At 43.7% G+C, this 17,278-nt stretch overlaps 1 protein-coding gene across 3 annotated transcripts in view; it reads right to left on the bottom strand.

The window, feature by feature from the left end:
• GRAMD4 (GRAM domain containing 4) overlaps positions 1-17,278 on the bottom strand; it is a 124,692-nt gene that overhangs the window by 61,307 nt on the left and 46,107 nt on the right. For all 3 annotated transcript variants that reach the window (XM_054988365.1, XM_054988366.1, XM_054988364.1), the window contains exon 3: positions 11,570-11,690. In XM_054988365.1, coding sequence (XP_054844340.1) covers positions 11,570-11,690 — 121 coding nt within the window. The remainder of the gene's footprint in view (positions 1-11,569; positions 11,691-17,278) is intronic.

A 17,278-nucleotide genomic window follows, 5' to 3' on the forward strand; every position in this document is an offset into this window, starting at 1 on the left:
AATTGGTGAATGGGTTTGGAATGATGAAGTCCTGCCCCAAAGACAGGTGGGGCATGGATGTTTATCCAAACCACTTCCACAGCTCTTTAGAGTTCCCATTTGTCTCTACCCTCAGATACCAGTCTTTGAACAGACCAGGGAATCAACCTGTTACAAATATCCATTCTTATCCACAAGTAAGAAAAACTCTACTCGATGTTACAAGGCAGGGTTCAACATTAATTGGCAGGGGCAAATTTTAATTGAGAATTTAAGGTGCAATCCCAACGTGTAACTGTTAAAGGGATGGAAAAGAAAGTGTTAACAATAGCCTTCCTACCAATCAAAAGAGATGTGCATAATGAAAAAAATCACCTGAAAATACACACAGAAGTCACAGGTTTGGCTCATTAAAGCTACTTCTGAAACATTTCTAAAAACTTTGGGGGTGGGTTAGGGTTATGGTACCACTGGTTGCTAGCTGGATCCTTGCAAGACTGGCTCTGATAAGGTTGCCGAGCTTTGATTTCAAAAATTACTGCACTTGGATGAAATTTCAGAGTAGAGCCAATGGAACTCTTAACAAGAGACGATCAAATAACCAAACTTTTGCTTCCCCCTGCAGCTGGGGCTGTGAGAGAGAAACAGCCAAGTTTGCACTTGCATTTTAAGAAGCCCACAAGGAGGGTTGTGCTTGGCAGAGGGTAGAACAACATCAAAAGCTGCTGATGTCCCATTCTTCTGCCACCATGCACTAAGCAGCTCTTTATTTATTTGCATTATTTATCGTCTACCTTTCTCGCTGAGACTCAAGGCGGATTACACAGTGTAGGTCAATACGATCAAACATTTAAAAACACAACAGGGTACAGATTGCAGAAATGTGAATACAAGCAAAATCCGATACAGAACTGAAAACAATGTTGAAACAAAGTGAAGGAGGATTTATTTTGGAGTACTCTGCGTTTTAATTCATACCCCCCTTTTCAGTCAATAACTTCACACAGAACCAAGACACCGAAAGCAGTGATCTATAAAGAAATAAGAGTTTATTGTTTATAAAATAAGCCCAGATACATGACACCTCTCTTTAGGATCATATGTGTAAAGAGAATCTAGAGAATCTTTACACATCAGAGAATCTTATATACCCTTAGCACTGATTGTTTACAGAATTGCTATTTATTTTCCAAATAAGAGATCAAAGGTTAATATAAACACTCTGTCAGAATGACGCAAAATGACACATTTCCCAGAATACAGGATAGCTGACAAGCTTGAGTGACGAATTATACAAACATTTGAAAAGCTGGTGCCATATATCTGATATTTTCTTGGGAAGGGATGCATTCAAGGTTAAAATCTTAATTATCTTAACCAAAACAAGAAAAATGTTTAGACTTTGCTCAGTGACCTTCCTCACCTACCAGAGACCTATCTGACAAGCAGGATATCTCTGAGGAAGAATTTTGACATTAGAGCAAAGCTGTCTTACTTGTCTGCATGCTTTGTGTGATGTCAGCTTGAATATGTGCTCACACCAAGAATTTATGAAAAGGGGTCTAAAAATCCTTTAACACAAAGCATAAACAATTAACATGTTACGGCATTATTAAATAATGCACATAAGCCACAAATATATTAAATGATGCAGAACTACTCAGCAGGTACCCAGTAGCATAGTCAACAGTCCTTGTCCCTTTACCAAGCATCTCTATGTACCATTTCCTTACAGTACAGCCCTCCTACCTATGTAAGAAAGCCCTGTTGAATAATTAAGCTTTGCATAGTTTGTGGAAAGTCAGGAGAGTTGAGACCCTACTAAGTTCATCAAGCAGGCTATTTCATAAGGTGGAGACCACAATAGAGAATGCACATGCATGGGCAGTTGTTGATTTTGCCCATTTGTAGGGTGGCACCTGTAAAAGGCCCTGTTCAGATGAGCAAAGTTGCCGTGATGGAGGATAAGGGGAGAGGTGGTCTTGTGGATGATATGACATGAAGCGCTTTGTATGTGATAGCCAAAAGCTTGCACTGAGCCCGATAGCTGATGAGTAACCACTAGAGTGACTGCAGACTGGGAGTAATGCATGCTCTGTCTAGTTTCCAGCAATAACCGAGCTGCAGAGTTCTGCACCAATGGGAGTCTCCAAGTTGATTTCAACGGAAGACATGTTACAGCATTTTAGTCTCAATGTTACTACGGTGTGGATTCAGGTGGCCAGATTGGCCCTGTTAAGGCAGGGGCCATCTGCTGGGCTAGATTAAGTCCATAAAAGATAGGCATTTTTGACAACAGCATTAAATTGTTTCTCTAGCAGCAGTTTTGGAGTCAGTAGAACTCCTAGGCTCTTTACTGAGTCAGCAAGGGTCAATTAAACCCCATCGAAAGTGGGACGCACAATTTCCTTCCAGATCTCTGCCTTCACAACCAGCATCGCTTCTGATTTGTCTGGGTTCAGTTGATAGCGAGATACAGAGCTGGATGTCATCTGCATATTGACAACATCCAATTCCAAAGCTACCGATGATTTCTTCTGAAGGATTACATAAAGGTTGAAAAACAGTGGGGGCTAAGATTATGCTCTGTGGGACCCACAATTCCCACACTGAAGATAGCTGGTTCCCAGCAGCAACCCTTTGATTCCATTCCATGAGGAATGGTTTAAACCAGTCAAATGCATATCCCCAGGTATCCACTTCTGCCTCCAAATGCCTCAACGGGATGACATGACTTACTGTATCAAAGGATGCTGACAGATCCGGGAAGAACAACAAAGAAGCACAGCCTTTGTTTACATTCAGGTGGAGGTGGTCAACCAAAGCCACCAGAGCTGTCTCCATCTCATAGTCCGGCCTGAAAAAAGGCTGAAAAGGGTCCAAAGCCCCAGACCTGGAGTTGCTCTGCTACTGCTCTCTCGTTCACTTTGCCTCTTCAGACCCTGTGAGGGGCAATTATGGATGAGATATTGTCATGATCTGGCTGTGCCAGGAAGGCATAGCAAGGCCTCAGAAACCTGTTAGCAGTGGGAGTAGGCCTGCCTACAATTACCAGGAGCCCCTGAGCCGTTTTGGCGCCCTTTTTGGCCAATCGGAACACAAGGGGCTGGTGCTATATAAGTCTGGGAGGGGGGGAAAGTGTGCGTTCTTTCTCCCAGGGAGCAGCAGGCCAGGAGAGGTTTCTGCTAGGGGGAGAGGCCCTCGTCCAGGTAGGGTAAGAAGACAGGCCTGGCAGACAGAGGGACAGGGAGTTCACTCGCGCTAGGGCCTTTTGTTTAGTTTGCTTTCACCCATCTATTGTTGCTAATGCACCTTGCTTCTTTGTTTGTTTGTTGTTTGATTAACTGACTTCCTTGTAAATAAACTATTTTGTTTGTTGTTACTCTGCTAGGTCCTCACGCCTGTTTATTGGCCAAGCTATGGAGGTCAGAAGGGTTGGGAGAAAGGTGACAGCGTAAGGTGGCTCACCCCACCTGACGCATGACAGATATACATGCAGATTTTTAAACTTTCACGCATTTTAATTAACATTAAGACTTCTTTCCATCTTGAATCAGTTAACATGGGGGGATAGTTCTTCTCGATTCTTAATGCTGTATTCTACTGAAGCCCTATATAGCAATTAAACACCATCCGTTTTGTTATTATAAACTTTTCTTGTTGGCTTGTTTCTTTTCAATAATGTCTTTTAATTGTTAGTACTGCTCTGGGTGTGTAAAGCAAGTATTTCCCTTGGTTACACCAGTGATAAGACGCCACCAAAGACAGACGGGCAGTGTTCGTTCTTTGTGTTCTATGCATACACTTAATTCTTCTTGTTGGAGAGCTTTTTTATATACAAAACGACAAAGGAAAGAAAGAAAGCTCTCTGCCCTCCATCTTCTACGTTGAGGTGCAGTTCTCCAAATGCAGCTTCATTCTTATATGACGCTCAAGTCTCCAATTTAGGGAAAGAGTGAGCAGGAGGTAAGCCTCGCTCATAAGTCTTCAACGTATTGAACAGAAGCCAAGCCTGATTAGCATGCTGCTTGCTTGCTACCTTTCCATCATGAATGAAGATATTGAAAATCCAACCAGAGACTGATGCCAATTCCCACCCAACTTGATACAATACCAGCTTTCCTTTATTCTCAATTTTGTCAGCCAGCAATTAACCCATATGACAACTTCATAGTCAGAATTACTTATGGGTTTTTTCCTACTGGAATTTAAAATTGCAATAACGAACTTCCAACCTTTTCCACGTTTGCAACCTAGCATCGCTCTACCAAGTTTTGCAGCTATATTAAAAACAAGGGGGGGAAGCTTGCTGCAGTCTGAAGAGCAGAAGAATGTTTGAAGTAATTTAATTGAAGTGCTAATAAATTCATTTCCTGGCTCCCTTTCACTTTGAGTCCTACAACTGAGGTAATACACTTGAACTCCTACAGGCGTCTGGTGCCAAAGTTTAGAGCCCAAACACAAAACAGATGATGCGTGATAAATGAGGATGCTTGTGAACGAGTCAGGATTTGAAGAAAGAGCAGGAAGATATGAGAAATGTTGTGTGTGAGAGTCAAAAAGAGCCCCCCTCCCAACTGCCCTTCATCAGGCAGGAAGCACACTAAGTTTCCAGTCTTTGGAGAATGCTATTTAATGCATTGTCAGGGACAAATATTACATCTAGAGAAACATCCACAGATTGTTGCATTTTAGGCGTGGGTGCTTCAGGTTTCCGCTTCAGGTTTCTAACCTGAATCGTACCCAATTTGGATAGATTCAGTATTCCTGAATCATCCCCAGCATTGCTGAGCCGATTCGGAAATACCGAAGCAAAGTTTTCTGAAGCGCTTTGTAATGCTTCGGAAAGCTTTGGGTAGAGCGGCAGCAGCCGCAGCACTTTTCTTGCCATTTGCAAACCACAAGAAAAGTGCTGCTTTGAGCTTCCTGACTGTTTTTACCCGATGGGAGGGGGAGGAGAGGGTTGTGGCAACTCACTGCAACCCCAAAGCAGGAAACCCAAATCTTGTTTGAGAGCACACCCCTATTGGATATTGCATTGTTGTTGTGCTAGAGAAACTATTCACAGCCATATTTTATTGTGTGGACAAGATATTCTAGTTAGAAACAACTGCTGTAGAGTGCAGTAGGATTTGAGTCTAGTGTCGCCTTAGAAACCAACAAGATTTTCTGGGTATAAGAGTTAAAGAGTTAAATATTCAACATGTCTGGAAGGATCCAAGTCGTCATTCACAATGGATTTTCCAAATGTAGGTGTTATCAAATCCAGATGCCCTGAATTGGGCATCTGGATCCATGGCTACTCAGTGGAAACAGTCAACCCCTTAAAACAACTTACAAATGGTCATCAGAAGTAAGTAGCTGTGAACTGTGCAGACATGCTGGTCTACTGAATCTTAGCAGGGAGGGTAGCCTTGTTAGGCTGTTGCAGTAAAAATAAGTAGGAGCCTCACGGCACCTTAAAGACTAAGCACAAGCAAACATGGACCAGATGCTACTTCATCAAATGCATGTAGTGGTCACTCAAAGGCAGACAATGGTATGTAGAAAGAAAAGGAAAACAGGGTCAAAGGACCATGAAATGCAGGGCAGGGTGTAATCCTGTAAAATTCAAATGTAATCCAGAAAAGTATAGAGGCCTTTCAGAATAACAGTAATAGCTGATTATGTAACTCACTAGTTTTGCTAAACTGGTTCTTTTCCCCATCCATCCTGAACCTTGAACACGAGGAGAACACAGGGTCACGTTCAAATGTTACAAAGTTCTCACGATGCCTACATTGGTAGCGGTGGAGGGATCCCAAGTTAAGGCCTTGGGAGAACATGTCAAACTTCATGATGAATTCAAATTCAGCAGATTCACAATGAAGTCTCCCCTTGAAGGGCTTCTGCAGGAAAATATGTGACTTTTTAAACTCAGCAATTGTGTGTCCTGGGAAACTGACACAGCCCCCCACTGGATTCTGAATATTGAGGTCACCCAAGTGCCAAGCTGCTATCTGGACCCATTGTAAAGTCCCTCATGTTTCCACCATTGATCCTGTCAACAGACATGTCCAGGAGTTTGATGCTTGGGATTTAATTCTTAAGCACTCACAGGCCCAGTTCAGAGACCATGGGCCACGGGAGGGGGCTGGCTTAAGCTTTCTCCCTGCACAATTTTCCTGACCTGGAATAGCCCTGGAATTGCCTCACTGGGAAAACCTGTGTGTATTGATGGCCTACACAAGTTTCCACAATGGGGCAAACAGGACTGTTTCCGGTTGGGGAAAAGGCATGGGGGCTAGATGTAATCCTCCTCTCTCTATGCACTGTGGCCCCATCCAAATCAGGCCCCAATATGCCTGGGAAATCCCAAATGCATAATGTCCAGAACAAGTCCGTCGACACAAGGACTTTATAACACGTGGAATCAGCCCTGTGTCCCATTTACAGACTGGACTCGGAAAAAGAATTCTCGTCTGTAGCAAGCATGCCTCATCACAACAGAGATCCTGGCCCAACGATTTGCAGATGGCAGGAGAAGGCTTCACCATGCTTACCAGGCCCCTCCCAAATCTAGGGGCAAGAGCTCCTGCCTCCCTCACCCCCAGCTGAGTGAGACGCAAGAACTTCCTTTCCCACAACTAAGGAACAAGTGCAACCAACTCAAAAGCAAACATAACTATCAAAGAAAAGAACAAAACTGGACAGAGCTAAAAAAATCAAAATGCTATCACCTGGTTTGTTCATCCATTCACCCAGGGCTTTTTTTCAGCTGGAATGCAGTGGAATAGCGTTCCGGCACCTCTTGAAAATGGTCACATGGCCAGTGGCCCTCCCCCTGATCTCCAGACAGAGGGCAGTTTAGATTGCCCTCCGCACCACTGGAGCGGAGGGCAATCTAATCTCCCCTCTGTCTGGAGATCAGGGGGAGGGGCCACCGGCCATGTGACCACTTTCACCAAGGGTGATTTAAACTTTTAAAAACTCCCCCTTGTTCCAGTTGACCCAAAGTGATGTAATTGCGTGGTCCTGAGTTCCACCACCTCTTTTCCCAGAAAAAAAGGCCCGCATTCACCTATCCTAGCAGTTTCAAACCTTTTAAAAGCCAGGACTGTGCTATATATTGCAACCAGGAGGAAGGAAAAGGCACCAGATAACAGCATTGGTGCATGAATGGTCCTGTTAGGGGGTACTCCATATGCACATGGAAGCAGACTTCTGTGCACAAACTGCATCAGGATGAGTAATCTACAAGCAAGTCAGTGTTGTGCGTAGGGTTCCCTCCCCCCAGACCAAGCTGCATATGCAAACCTTCTCTTAAAAATCTCAAAATCCCACCAACTCACCATTCAGGAAAGGAAACTGGGGAATAAATTCAGTCCCTCCTCACCACTCCCTTCCAAATAGCTGATTTCCAGGAATTAGGGCTCTACGCATGCAGATCTGTATGCTTTGTGGCCATTGGATCCGAGCCCAAGCACAGACTGACCACTTGGATCTCAGTCCTAAATGATTTATTTAAAATATTTCTCTGCCACCTCATCAGAGTCCTGCTTGAGAAAGTTTACAGTTAAAATAATAACATTATAAGAACAACTTATAAGAAAGACAAGCCACTGGACACACAGCATAAAAGACCTCAGACCATAGCAGAGCACTGGAATGAAAAAAGCCCTAATTATCTCTTTTGGCATGGTGCCTTAAATACAGTAAAAGGGGTACCAGGCAAGCCTCAAGGGGAAGGACTCTGTTTTAAGTCACCACCGGCGTCATCTCTGGTCACTGAGAGCCAAGCTACAAGTGACGTCTGACACAGGTTGGACACTTGTCGCCTTCCCTCAAGTTTTGATGGGAAATGTAGGCATCCTGGTCTCACAGCTTGGCTCTCCATTTAACTGAAGTTTATAGAAACCCACACACACCCAGTGGAGGGGAAGGGGGGCGCCTGGCGAGAGCCCGACGCCTGCAATCCCCTCCCGACCACATGTTCTCCCTCCCCTTCCCCTCCGCTGTGTGTGTGTTTCTGTAAACTTCAATTAAATGAAGAGCCAAGCTGCAAGACCAGGACACCTACATTTCCCATCAAAACTTGAGGGAAGCTGACAAGCGTCTAACCTGTGTTAGGCATCACTTGTCGCTTGGCTCTGAGAGGGCTTGAGAGGCAGGTCTTAACTGATAGACTGGATAGTGTGGGAGGAGGTGGTCTGGGTTAGGTACTGCATTTCTATCCTGCCGTTCTTTCATGATGGAATTCAAAGCTGTGTGTAGAATGCTCAAAACGTCTCCTGCTCAGGCAGCGGCCAGATGCAAACTTGCAAGATGCTGTGTCATGTGCCTCCAACCATGCCCTGGGAAGAAAGCCAAAATCTAGGGAAAGATCCGTGAATGAAATCAGGAGTCGGGACCTCTTTCTCTTTGCAGTACTTATACTCTCAGTGTGACTGGCCGCGTCAACAGTGTCACACGGCCTGTGTACACCAGGGATATGAGACGTGACTATGCCTTTCCAGTCCCTGATGTGCTCATTTCCCACATCTATTAGGCAATTCACCCTATCCTGGCAGGGCAGGTTACGGAGAGGGCTTGTAGAAAATAATGTGATTATGTTCCTTCCCACTTAGTGAGATCTTTAGGGAATAATTTGTTATTTAAGTCAGGCTAATAGTCAGTTTTAAGTGGGCTTCGCTATGGAGCCAGTTGCCTGCACAGGGATCTATAGTACCCAAAATCTTTCCCCTTTTAAGAGGGCCATTGTAATGCGACGTCCCCCTATGGGTCAGTAAGGACTCGGTGCTTGCACAGGGGACCACCTTTACCTTTAGAAAGCCACCATAAGCAAAATAGTAAAGAGTCCAGTAGCAACTTTAAGACTAACCAACTTTATTGTAGCATAAGCTTTCAAGAACCACAGCTCTCTTTGTCAGATGCATGGAGAGGTTATAATGGGCTGAAATTTCCATCTGACAGAGAGCTGTGGTTCTCGAAAGCTTATGCTGCAATAAAGTTGGTAAGTCTTAAAAATGCTACTGGACTCTACTATTTTGTGACTACAGACTAACACGGCTAACTCCTCTGAATCTACCACCATAAGCACAATCTCAACTCAGAACATCTGCTTTCAGTTGGAGAATCCTTCCCTGAGCCTGCATGCGGAGAGAGCGGACTATAAATTGAACAAATAAATTGAATGGCTAAAATTCCAAAAGAGACAGAAATTGCAGATTTGCACTGGTCCATATAAAAATCTAAACATAGAACACCTTTTATTAGGACCAACCAAAATATCACAAAACAGTCCATACAGTCTAGAATTCTTCAGAACTCTTAATCAGTCCAGACTTAAAAAAAAAAAAAAGATGCAAAATAAGTCTTATTAAACCCCCACACATTTTTTTAAAACCAAATCCAAACTGATAAAGATTTCTGGAGAACTCAAAAACTTTCATATTTCTTGTATCAATTGAGTTGGTCCTAATTAAAAAATATTACATGTTATTTGGGGGGTTGCTTTGGACTAAGACAGCTACATGCAACCTCAGATAAAATTCAAATCAAATTATATTTGGCACTAAGGCCTATGCATCTCCAAGCCAGTGCTGAGTAGAATGCAACAAAAATACGGGCAAAGATGATGTCTTATGCATAATTTATTTGAAAAATGTTTGCTAGGTTATCAGTTGAACTAGACCAATGATGCATGTGGATCCAGCATTGTTGGTATTTGTATAACTGTTTTCTTCTCTTTTTTCTGCTTCTGTACGGGTTGTGGGGCTATAATAAAAAACTGAGTAGAATATGAAAACCTACAGAGCCTCTTCCTTTTTTTTTAAGGGGAGGGGAAAGAATTGAAAATAAAGTAATTGTATATATAGGTAGTAAGTGAAAAGGTTAAGATAACTTATATTTAAATAGTAATTTTAAAAAATTGGGATATGGAAAATTAGAAAAATGATCACCAGTGAGTAGGGTTGCCAGGTCTAGGCAGGAAAATTCCTGGAGATTTGAGGGGTAGGGCCTGGAAAGGGTGGGGTTTGGGGAGGGGAGGTGCCTCAGAATGGTATAATGCCATAGAGTCCACCCTCCAAAGCAGCCATTTTCTCCAAGTAAACTGATCTCTGTCACCTGGAGATCAGTTGTAATTCCAGGAGATCTCCAGTTACCACCTGGAGGCTGGCAACCCTCTTCCATGTTAATATAGATAGGATCGTGGTGTAAGAAAACTTTGGTTATGAATGTTCTAGATTTTCACAGCTTGCTTATTCTTAAATGAATCTAGGACATATCTTCTGACTTTACACAAGCACAAGCAAGCATATTTTGTTAAAACTGCTACAGGATAGTTTTTCAAATATATAATTTTAGTTGTGCAAGCTACACACTACAATCTGCATATAGCTATTATGTGCAGAGACTTAGAGATCGGGTGCCTGTTAGAAATTCAACGCATACATTTGCAAGCACACTTGCTTACCCATATAACACATTTTCCTTTTGGGGAAAAAATTGTTTCATACATGATAATAAATTAAAAATAAGGAGCTACTTATATCACCAAATACAATTCAAAATAGACCAACACACACAACTAAACTTCCTTTTTGCTCGCAAATAATCCTTCTGAAGTAATAGAGGATCCAATATGCTTCTTAACTTTTATTTTTTATTAATCAAAGCAGTAAGCCTAACTAACTTCACTATCTCCCCAATTTGCCTAAACCAATCCAGTTTACTTGGAAAATACTTTGCTTTCCAAAAACTAGCCAAAACTAGCCTTCCAGCTGTTAACCTTACAAAGTCATATCAAGCACCAGGGCTTTTTTTTCAGCTGGAACGGGGTGGAACGGAGTTCCGGAACCTCTTGAAAATGGTCACATGGCTGGTGGCCCCACCCCCTGAACTCCAGACAGAGGGGAGTTTAGATTGCCCTTGGCGCGGAGAGCAATCTAAACTCCCCTCTGTCTGGAGATCAGGGGGCGGGACCACTGGCCATGTGACCATTTTCAAGAGGTTCTGGAACTCCGTTCCCCTGTGTTCCCACTGAAAAAAGCCCTGTTTCTGTGCATACTCACATCACCACCACATGTGAAAAAAATAAGCTTTACCCTTGGAACACATGACACATTTTCTGTATATCATGAACATAAATGAAAGCAGGTAATACCCATGGCTTAACCACAATGCTTATACTTTTAGATCCGCAAAAGAACGCGCCCAGTGACAGCAACCAAAAAGGGCCTCCTCTTCAATAGTTAAAAGCTCTGGAACAACACTGCATCTGGTAGGCGTATTGAAAATAAAGCTACTGTGTTGTGCTTTTTGTTACAATCCATCAACCGCCCAAGCAGACAATACAAAAAGGTTCACCTTCTCCCGATCAACCCCTCTCCTTCCCTTCGACAAATTTATAAACCATTTAATTATGACCTCAAATTATAATGTGGAAACTTTTAGAGTTTGCTGATTACAAAGCGAGCGAATCATACCAAGTGGTACTAATGCATTACAAACAGCTTATGACAAGATTAGCTACCATTAAAAACTATTTCTGGTACACACACACAATGCAATCCAAATCACTGTTAAAAAAAAAATCTTTTGTACTTACGTAAAAAATGTTTTTCCAGCAAGGCGATTTCCAGATGGCCTTTGATCTCATTTAATCTATCAGACTCTGTTCTATTATAATCCGGGACTCCTGAAGCCATGTTGATGGTCCCAGGACCAGCCTATTTGGGATCGGGGAGGGAGAGAAAGAACAATAATATTGGTTGCTGAGAAGGCAGCTTCTCTCATGGGGGTCAGTTATAGACACATCGGAAGAAAAATAACGAAACGGTGCATAAGACACAGATATATTTGAGGTCATGCGCAGTCCCGATCGACAAACCTCTTACTCAGCATTCGCTGGCTGAAATGAATCAACAGCAACTAATCTTAAGAGCAGTATTCCTTTAACAGGAGGCTTAGATCACTACACTTGCTCAGACCTCCAAGAGCCATAGAGAGGAAAATGTTGGCGTTCTGCAGCCAACAACAACAACAAAATTACCATCATTCCTACTTTCTCCCATTAGTGGGAAACACATTTTGAGTAACAAGCATTCAGAGTCAATAAAGCCCAATTATCTCAAAATTAGACTTTAAGCAATCATTAGCAACATACAAACAGATCCGCCGAACGCTGGCAGACACTGCATCAATCCCTCGTGTATATGCTAATGCATTTTGCAGCAGAGCGAAACAAAAGGAAAGGGGAAAAAACAAAGAGACGGCAGATCTCAAGCCCCTGCAGACCATGGACAGGAGCACCTGTGCTCAGGATCTAGCGGAGTGTAAAATTCTAATAGCAAGCACCCCCTGCCTTGGACATCACCAATTTCCTTCTACGCAGAGATAAGTGCACACACAGAGAACAGATTAAATATGGAAATGTGCAAGAGTCTGAAACGAGACAGCACAACTGCTAAGCGGAAACTGCCATACATGTGATACGGGAAGAGCAACAAAGGAATACATGCGCCTGCGCAATCAGACACATGTGCCAGGTAGGGGATTCCAACTTTGACCATTCCTTTACATAAGGAAAGAAAAAACCTCCATGAAAACAGAAAATCAGCACACTGGAAAGAAAAGCTCCAGCCCCATTCTTTGCTTGCTTCCTGGCTTTCTGTTTACAGAGTTTTCAATTAGGGCAGCATTTAACAAATGATCTTCCTTACCAACGTTGACATGGTGCCCTCCATTCTACCATCTCACTGCCATTGCAAGCCCCTCCATGGGTAAACTGGACCTCACATGAGTGTTAAATGCTAAATCAAAACATTTTAATTGTTAGAGTGTTTGTGCTTCCAAGGCACTAATTTTTTTTTTCATGAAAGCTTTAAAAATAAATCTAGGATGATCACTAATAGAAGACCGCATGGAGCATCTACACCTAACAATGAATGTTTGGAAGCAAGGGCTTTATTTGAAAGCACAGTCAGTACTTCACAGTGCTTCACATACATACCTCATAAATAGGATTGCCAGGTCCCCCCATCAATTAGCCGGTGTTGGGGAGATGGGGCAGGTGGGCACTCACCCTTCTTCTCTTTGTTCTCTTAGTTCTCACTATGTTTTTGACACAACACCGTCCCTTCCAGGTCATGCTGGAAGTGGTATCATCAACCGGCACTGTGGGCACATGTGTGCTCATTTCTCCAGCCTGCCTCCTCCAGCACGGGCACTTCTCCCAGGCCTGCCACCTCCCACTAGTCAGCTGGCAATTAGTGGGCAGAGGCAGGAATCCTTATGAGATTGCCTGCCTCCTGCAGGCATCTAAGATCCCTACTCGTTCATCTGCACAACAACACAAAACCAAGGCCCGTATTACTGTTCCCATATCGTAGATAAGAAGGATGAGTCTGAGAGCCAAGCTACAAGTGACGGATGACACTTGAACGGCAAGTGAACAGACTCACGGGTATTCCTCCCTGTTCACTTGCGCTCCACTTGCACTCCACTTGATCACATGATCAAGGGGAGTGCAAGTGGAGCACAAGTGAACAGGGAGGAATACCCGTGAGTCTGTTCACTTGCCGTTCAAGTGTCAATCGTCACTTGTAGCTTGGCCCTGAGAGACTAACCAGCCTGTCCAGCGAACTCCAGACTGCTTTGAAATGGAAGAGAATCACCCAATTTACCCTATACAAATCAGAGGGATACTGGCTTGGATTCCATAAACAAGTTTCATGTGCACTAGATAGGGGCAGCATGTTCCACAGTAGACTTTCTCTAAAATATCTGTTTACAGAAGATCAATGGTTTTCAGTAGGCCCTTAAGCCAGTGGAAATTTTAGCAGCGGTAGAAGCACACTCTGCAGCAGGAAATAATGGATAAAACTCATAGGATCCAAGCCATGGTACTGGAGCATGGAGGAAAAGTAAAAGCTGAAGAAATAGGAACCATCAGCAGCAGGCTGCTGTCCTGTGATAAAAAATGTCCTTCCTCTGTCTGAAGTCTTATTAGGATCTTCCACAAACGTGCATAAAGTTGCCTGGTCAACAGGAACAGGTATTTCCTACATTCCAAAGGAGCTTCCCTCATTGATCCTCTAAACATCTCCAAGATAAATGGACAGAGCTCAATTCTCAAACAGTGCAATTCTAGGAACACTTTCCAGGGAGTAAATCACACTGAACAGATCTGAGCAAGATGCTGAATACAGCAGCTTAGGATCGCTCTCTGAAAGAGCAAGAGGTACCCGCAGTCATGTGATCGGCAGACCCTTCTGTCCTTCCAATGTGCACTGCCAGATGGCTCCCTCCGTTCCAGTTTTCCCTCGGCCTTTTAATGGCCTTCTTGCAGTCTGTCTTCTAGATCCAAACACAATTCTCCTGGGTTTTGTGCAAGCATGCAAGCTCAGAACTCACAAATGTTCTTCTCAAACTGGAGCCAATGCTGTGCAAGTTCTTTGCTCTTAAGTTGGAAGTGCAGGAAAAGTATCTGTTGCTACATGGACGTAAAATTAATATGGAATACTCGAAAAAGTGTTTATTATGTTTAAGTCAAAGTAAACGTGCTAACTCAGATTGCATTCTGACATAAACATAGTATTTTCTCGGAAATGTTCTGATTCATTATTTCCTGGAAAACCCACAACACTGTGTGTTCCTGTTGGTAATTATGACCAAAGTACTGCACACGCCGAATTAGATGAAGCCATCTGAGAGCAGATTATGCTGGTGGACGTGGGATTTCTCCTGACTTCCCATATCTCTAGTAGTCCCTTTCAACAACTGGAAAGATTAAACCTGGGGTTGTGGGATCCATGTGGACGAACAGCCCTGGATCCAGAAAGACATGGGAAGGAGGAGGAGAAAACCAGCCCTCGTCTGACAAAGCAGCTGCATTTCAGGAAGAAAGGGTCACTGTGTAACCAGGGCTATATTCTGATCACCACCCCCAGCCAGACCACTGACAGGAACTATTTCATTCACTCATTCATTCATTCATTCGTTGGGCTTCTATCTCACCCTCCCTGAGAGTGGGCTCAGGGCAGGTTACAGCAGTAAAACATAATTTACATTAAAATTCACAATAAAACCACAGAATTTCCATAAAACACCACCCCCAAACAGCGACCATACAACCCACCTCTGCCAGTAACACACGGAGGGGTGGGAGAAGGAGGGGAACAGACCACTCAGTTTAAGTTGTAACTCATATGGGGGGCAGATGTCTAATGCCCCCCCCTAGCAAGAGGCCGGCTGGGAGGCTCTCCAGATGACTGCTGGACTGGCCTCAACCATATGCCTGGCAGAACATCTGTCTTGCAGGCTCGCTGAAGATCCTGGCTGGCCCATGTATCCACTGATAGAGTTCCACCAGGTTGGAGCCAGGACTGAAAAGATCCTGGCTCTGGTAGAGGGCAGTCTAGCCTCCCTGGGGCCTGGGACCACTAGTTGATTTTTGTCAGCTAATCTCAGTGCTCTCCGAAGCACATATGGTCCCGTAGGTATGCCAGTCCCTGTCCGCTAAAGGGCTTTAAAGGTCAAAAACAACACCTTGAATTTCACCCATAAAATTTTATGCTTGGCTTTTGTTAGTAATTGGATGGTAGACCTCCATGGAGATCAGAGTTGCAGCGGCAGGCAATGGCAAACCACCTCCATTACTGTGCAATCCTAAGCGGAGTTACTCCAGTCTAAGCCCATTGACTTCAAGGGGCTTAGATGGGAGTAACTCCTCTTAGGATTGCTCCGTTAGTCTCTTGCCATGAAAACCCCACCAGGGGTCGCTATAAGTCAGCCATGATTTGAGGGCACTCTCCACCCACTCCTTCATTTTCACCTCGCCCTTCTCCCCACTGGGGACCTAAAGAAGCTTACATTATACTCTTCACCGTTTTACCCTCACAATATCCTGTGAAGTAAGAATATGTATTGTCGAAGGCTTTCACGGCCGGAGAGCGATGGTTGTTGTGGGTTTTCCGGGCTGTATTGCCGTGGTCTTGGCATTGTAGTTCCTGATGTTTCGCCAGCAGCTGTGGCTGGCATCTTCAGAGGTGTAGCACCAAAAGACAGAGATCTCTCAGTGTCACAGTGTGGAAAAGATGTTGGTAGGTCATTTGTATCTACTCAGGAGGGGTGGGGTTGAGCTGAGTCATCCTGTAAGAGTTTCCCAGGGTGTGGAATGCTAATGGCGGGAGGCTTCACTGTATCCTGAGGAGGTTCTTTTGCATCTGGATTGGTGCTTGATGTGCTAATCTTCTCTGCAGGGCTATTGTCGGGGATAGAATGTTTTGTTAGCCTGGTGTTTTTCAGAACTGGAAACCATGCTCTGTTCATTCTTAAGGTTTCTTCTTTCCTGTTGAAGTTTTGCTTATGCTTGTGAATTTCAGTGGCTTCCCTGTGCAGTCTGACAAAGTGGTTGGAAGTGTTGTCCAGTATTTTGGTGTCCTGGAATAAGATACTGTGCCCTGTTTGAGTTAGCCTATGTTCAGCCACTGCTGATTTTTCAGGTTGTCCAAGTCTGCAGTGTCTTTCATGTTCTTTTATTCTTGTCTGGATGCTACGCTTTGTCGTCCAGATGTAAACTTGTCCACAGCTGCAGGGTATACGGTATACTCCTGCAGAGGTGAGGGGGTCTCTACTGTCTTTTGCTGATCGTAGCATCTGTTGTATTTTTCGGGTGGGTCTGAATAGCCCTGAATAGCACAACAATAGCCCTGCAGAGAAGATCTGTTGCAGGACCACATCGGGAAAACCTCATCTTACATCAAAGATTCAGCAGATTTCATCAACAAAATCAGTTCTCTGAAACTCAATCCACAAGACATACTTGTCAATTTTGATGTTGTATCCCTGTTTACCAAGGTTCCAGTAAAAGACACTATTGCACTTATTAATCAGATTTTCCCAGAGGATGTAACAGCCTTATTCCATCATTGTCTGACAACCAGTTACTTCCAATGGGATAACGAATTCTATGAACAGATGGATGGGGTGGCCATGGGGAGCCCTCTCAGCCCAGTTATAGCAAACTTCTACATGGAACATTTTGAAAAAACAGCTCTAGAATCAGCACCCCACAAACCTAGTGTATGGTTCCGGTTTGTGGATGATACATTTATCATTTGGAGCCATGGGGAGGAAGAATTGATGGGGTTTTTGAATCATCTCAACAACATCCACCTGAACATACAATTCACAATGGAGAAAGAAATCGAGGGAAAACTCCCATTTCTGGATACCTTGGTCATCCGCAAAGCAAACTTTCAGTTAGGTCACAAGGTCTACAGGAAACCAACTCACACTGATCGGTACTTACACA

This window comes from Eublepharis macularius, chromosome 9 (genome assembly GCF_028583425.1).
Source record: "Eublepharis macularius isolate TG4126 chromosome 9, MPM_Emac_v1.0, whole genome shotgun sequence".
In the NCBI taxonomy this organism is placed as follows: Eukaryota; Metazoa; Chordata; class Lepidosauria; order Squamata; family Eublepharidae; genus Eublepharis; species Eublepharis macularius.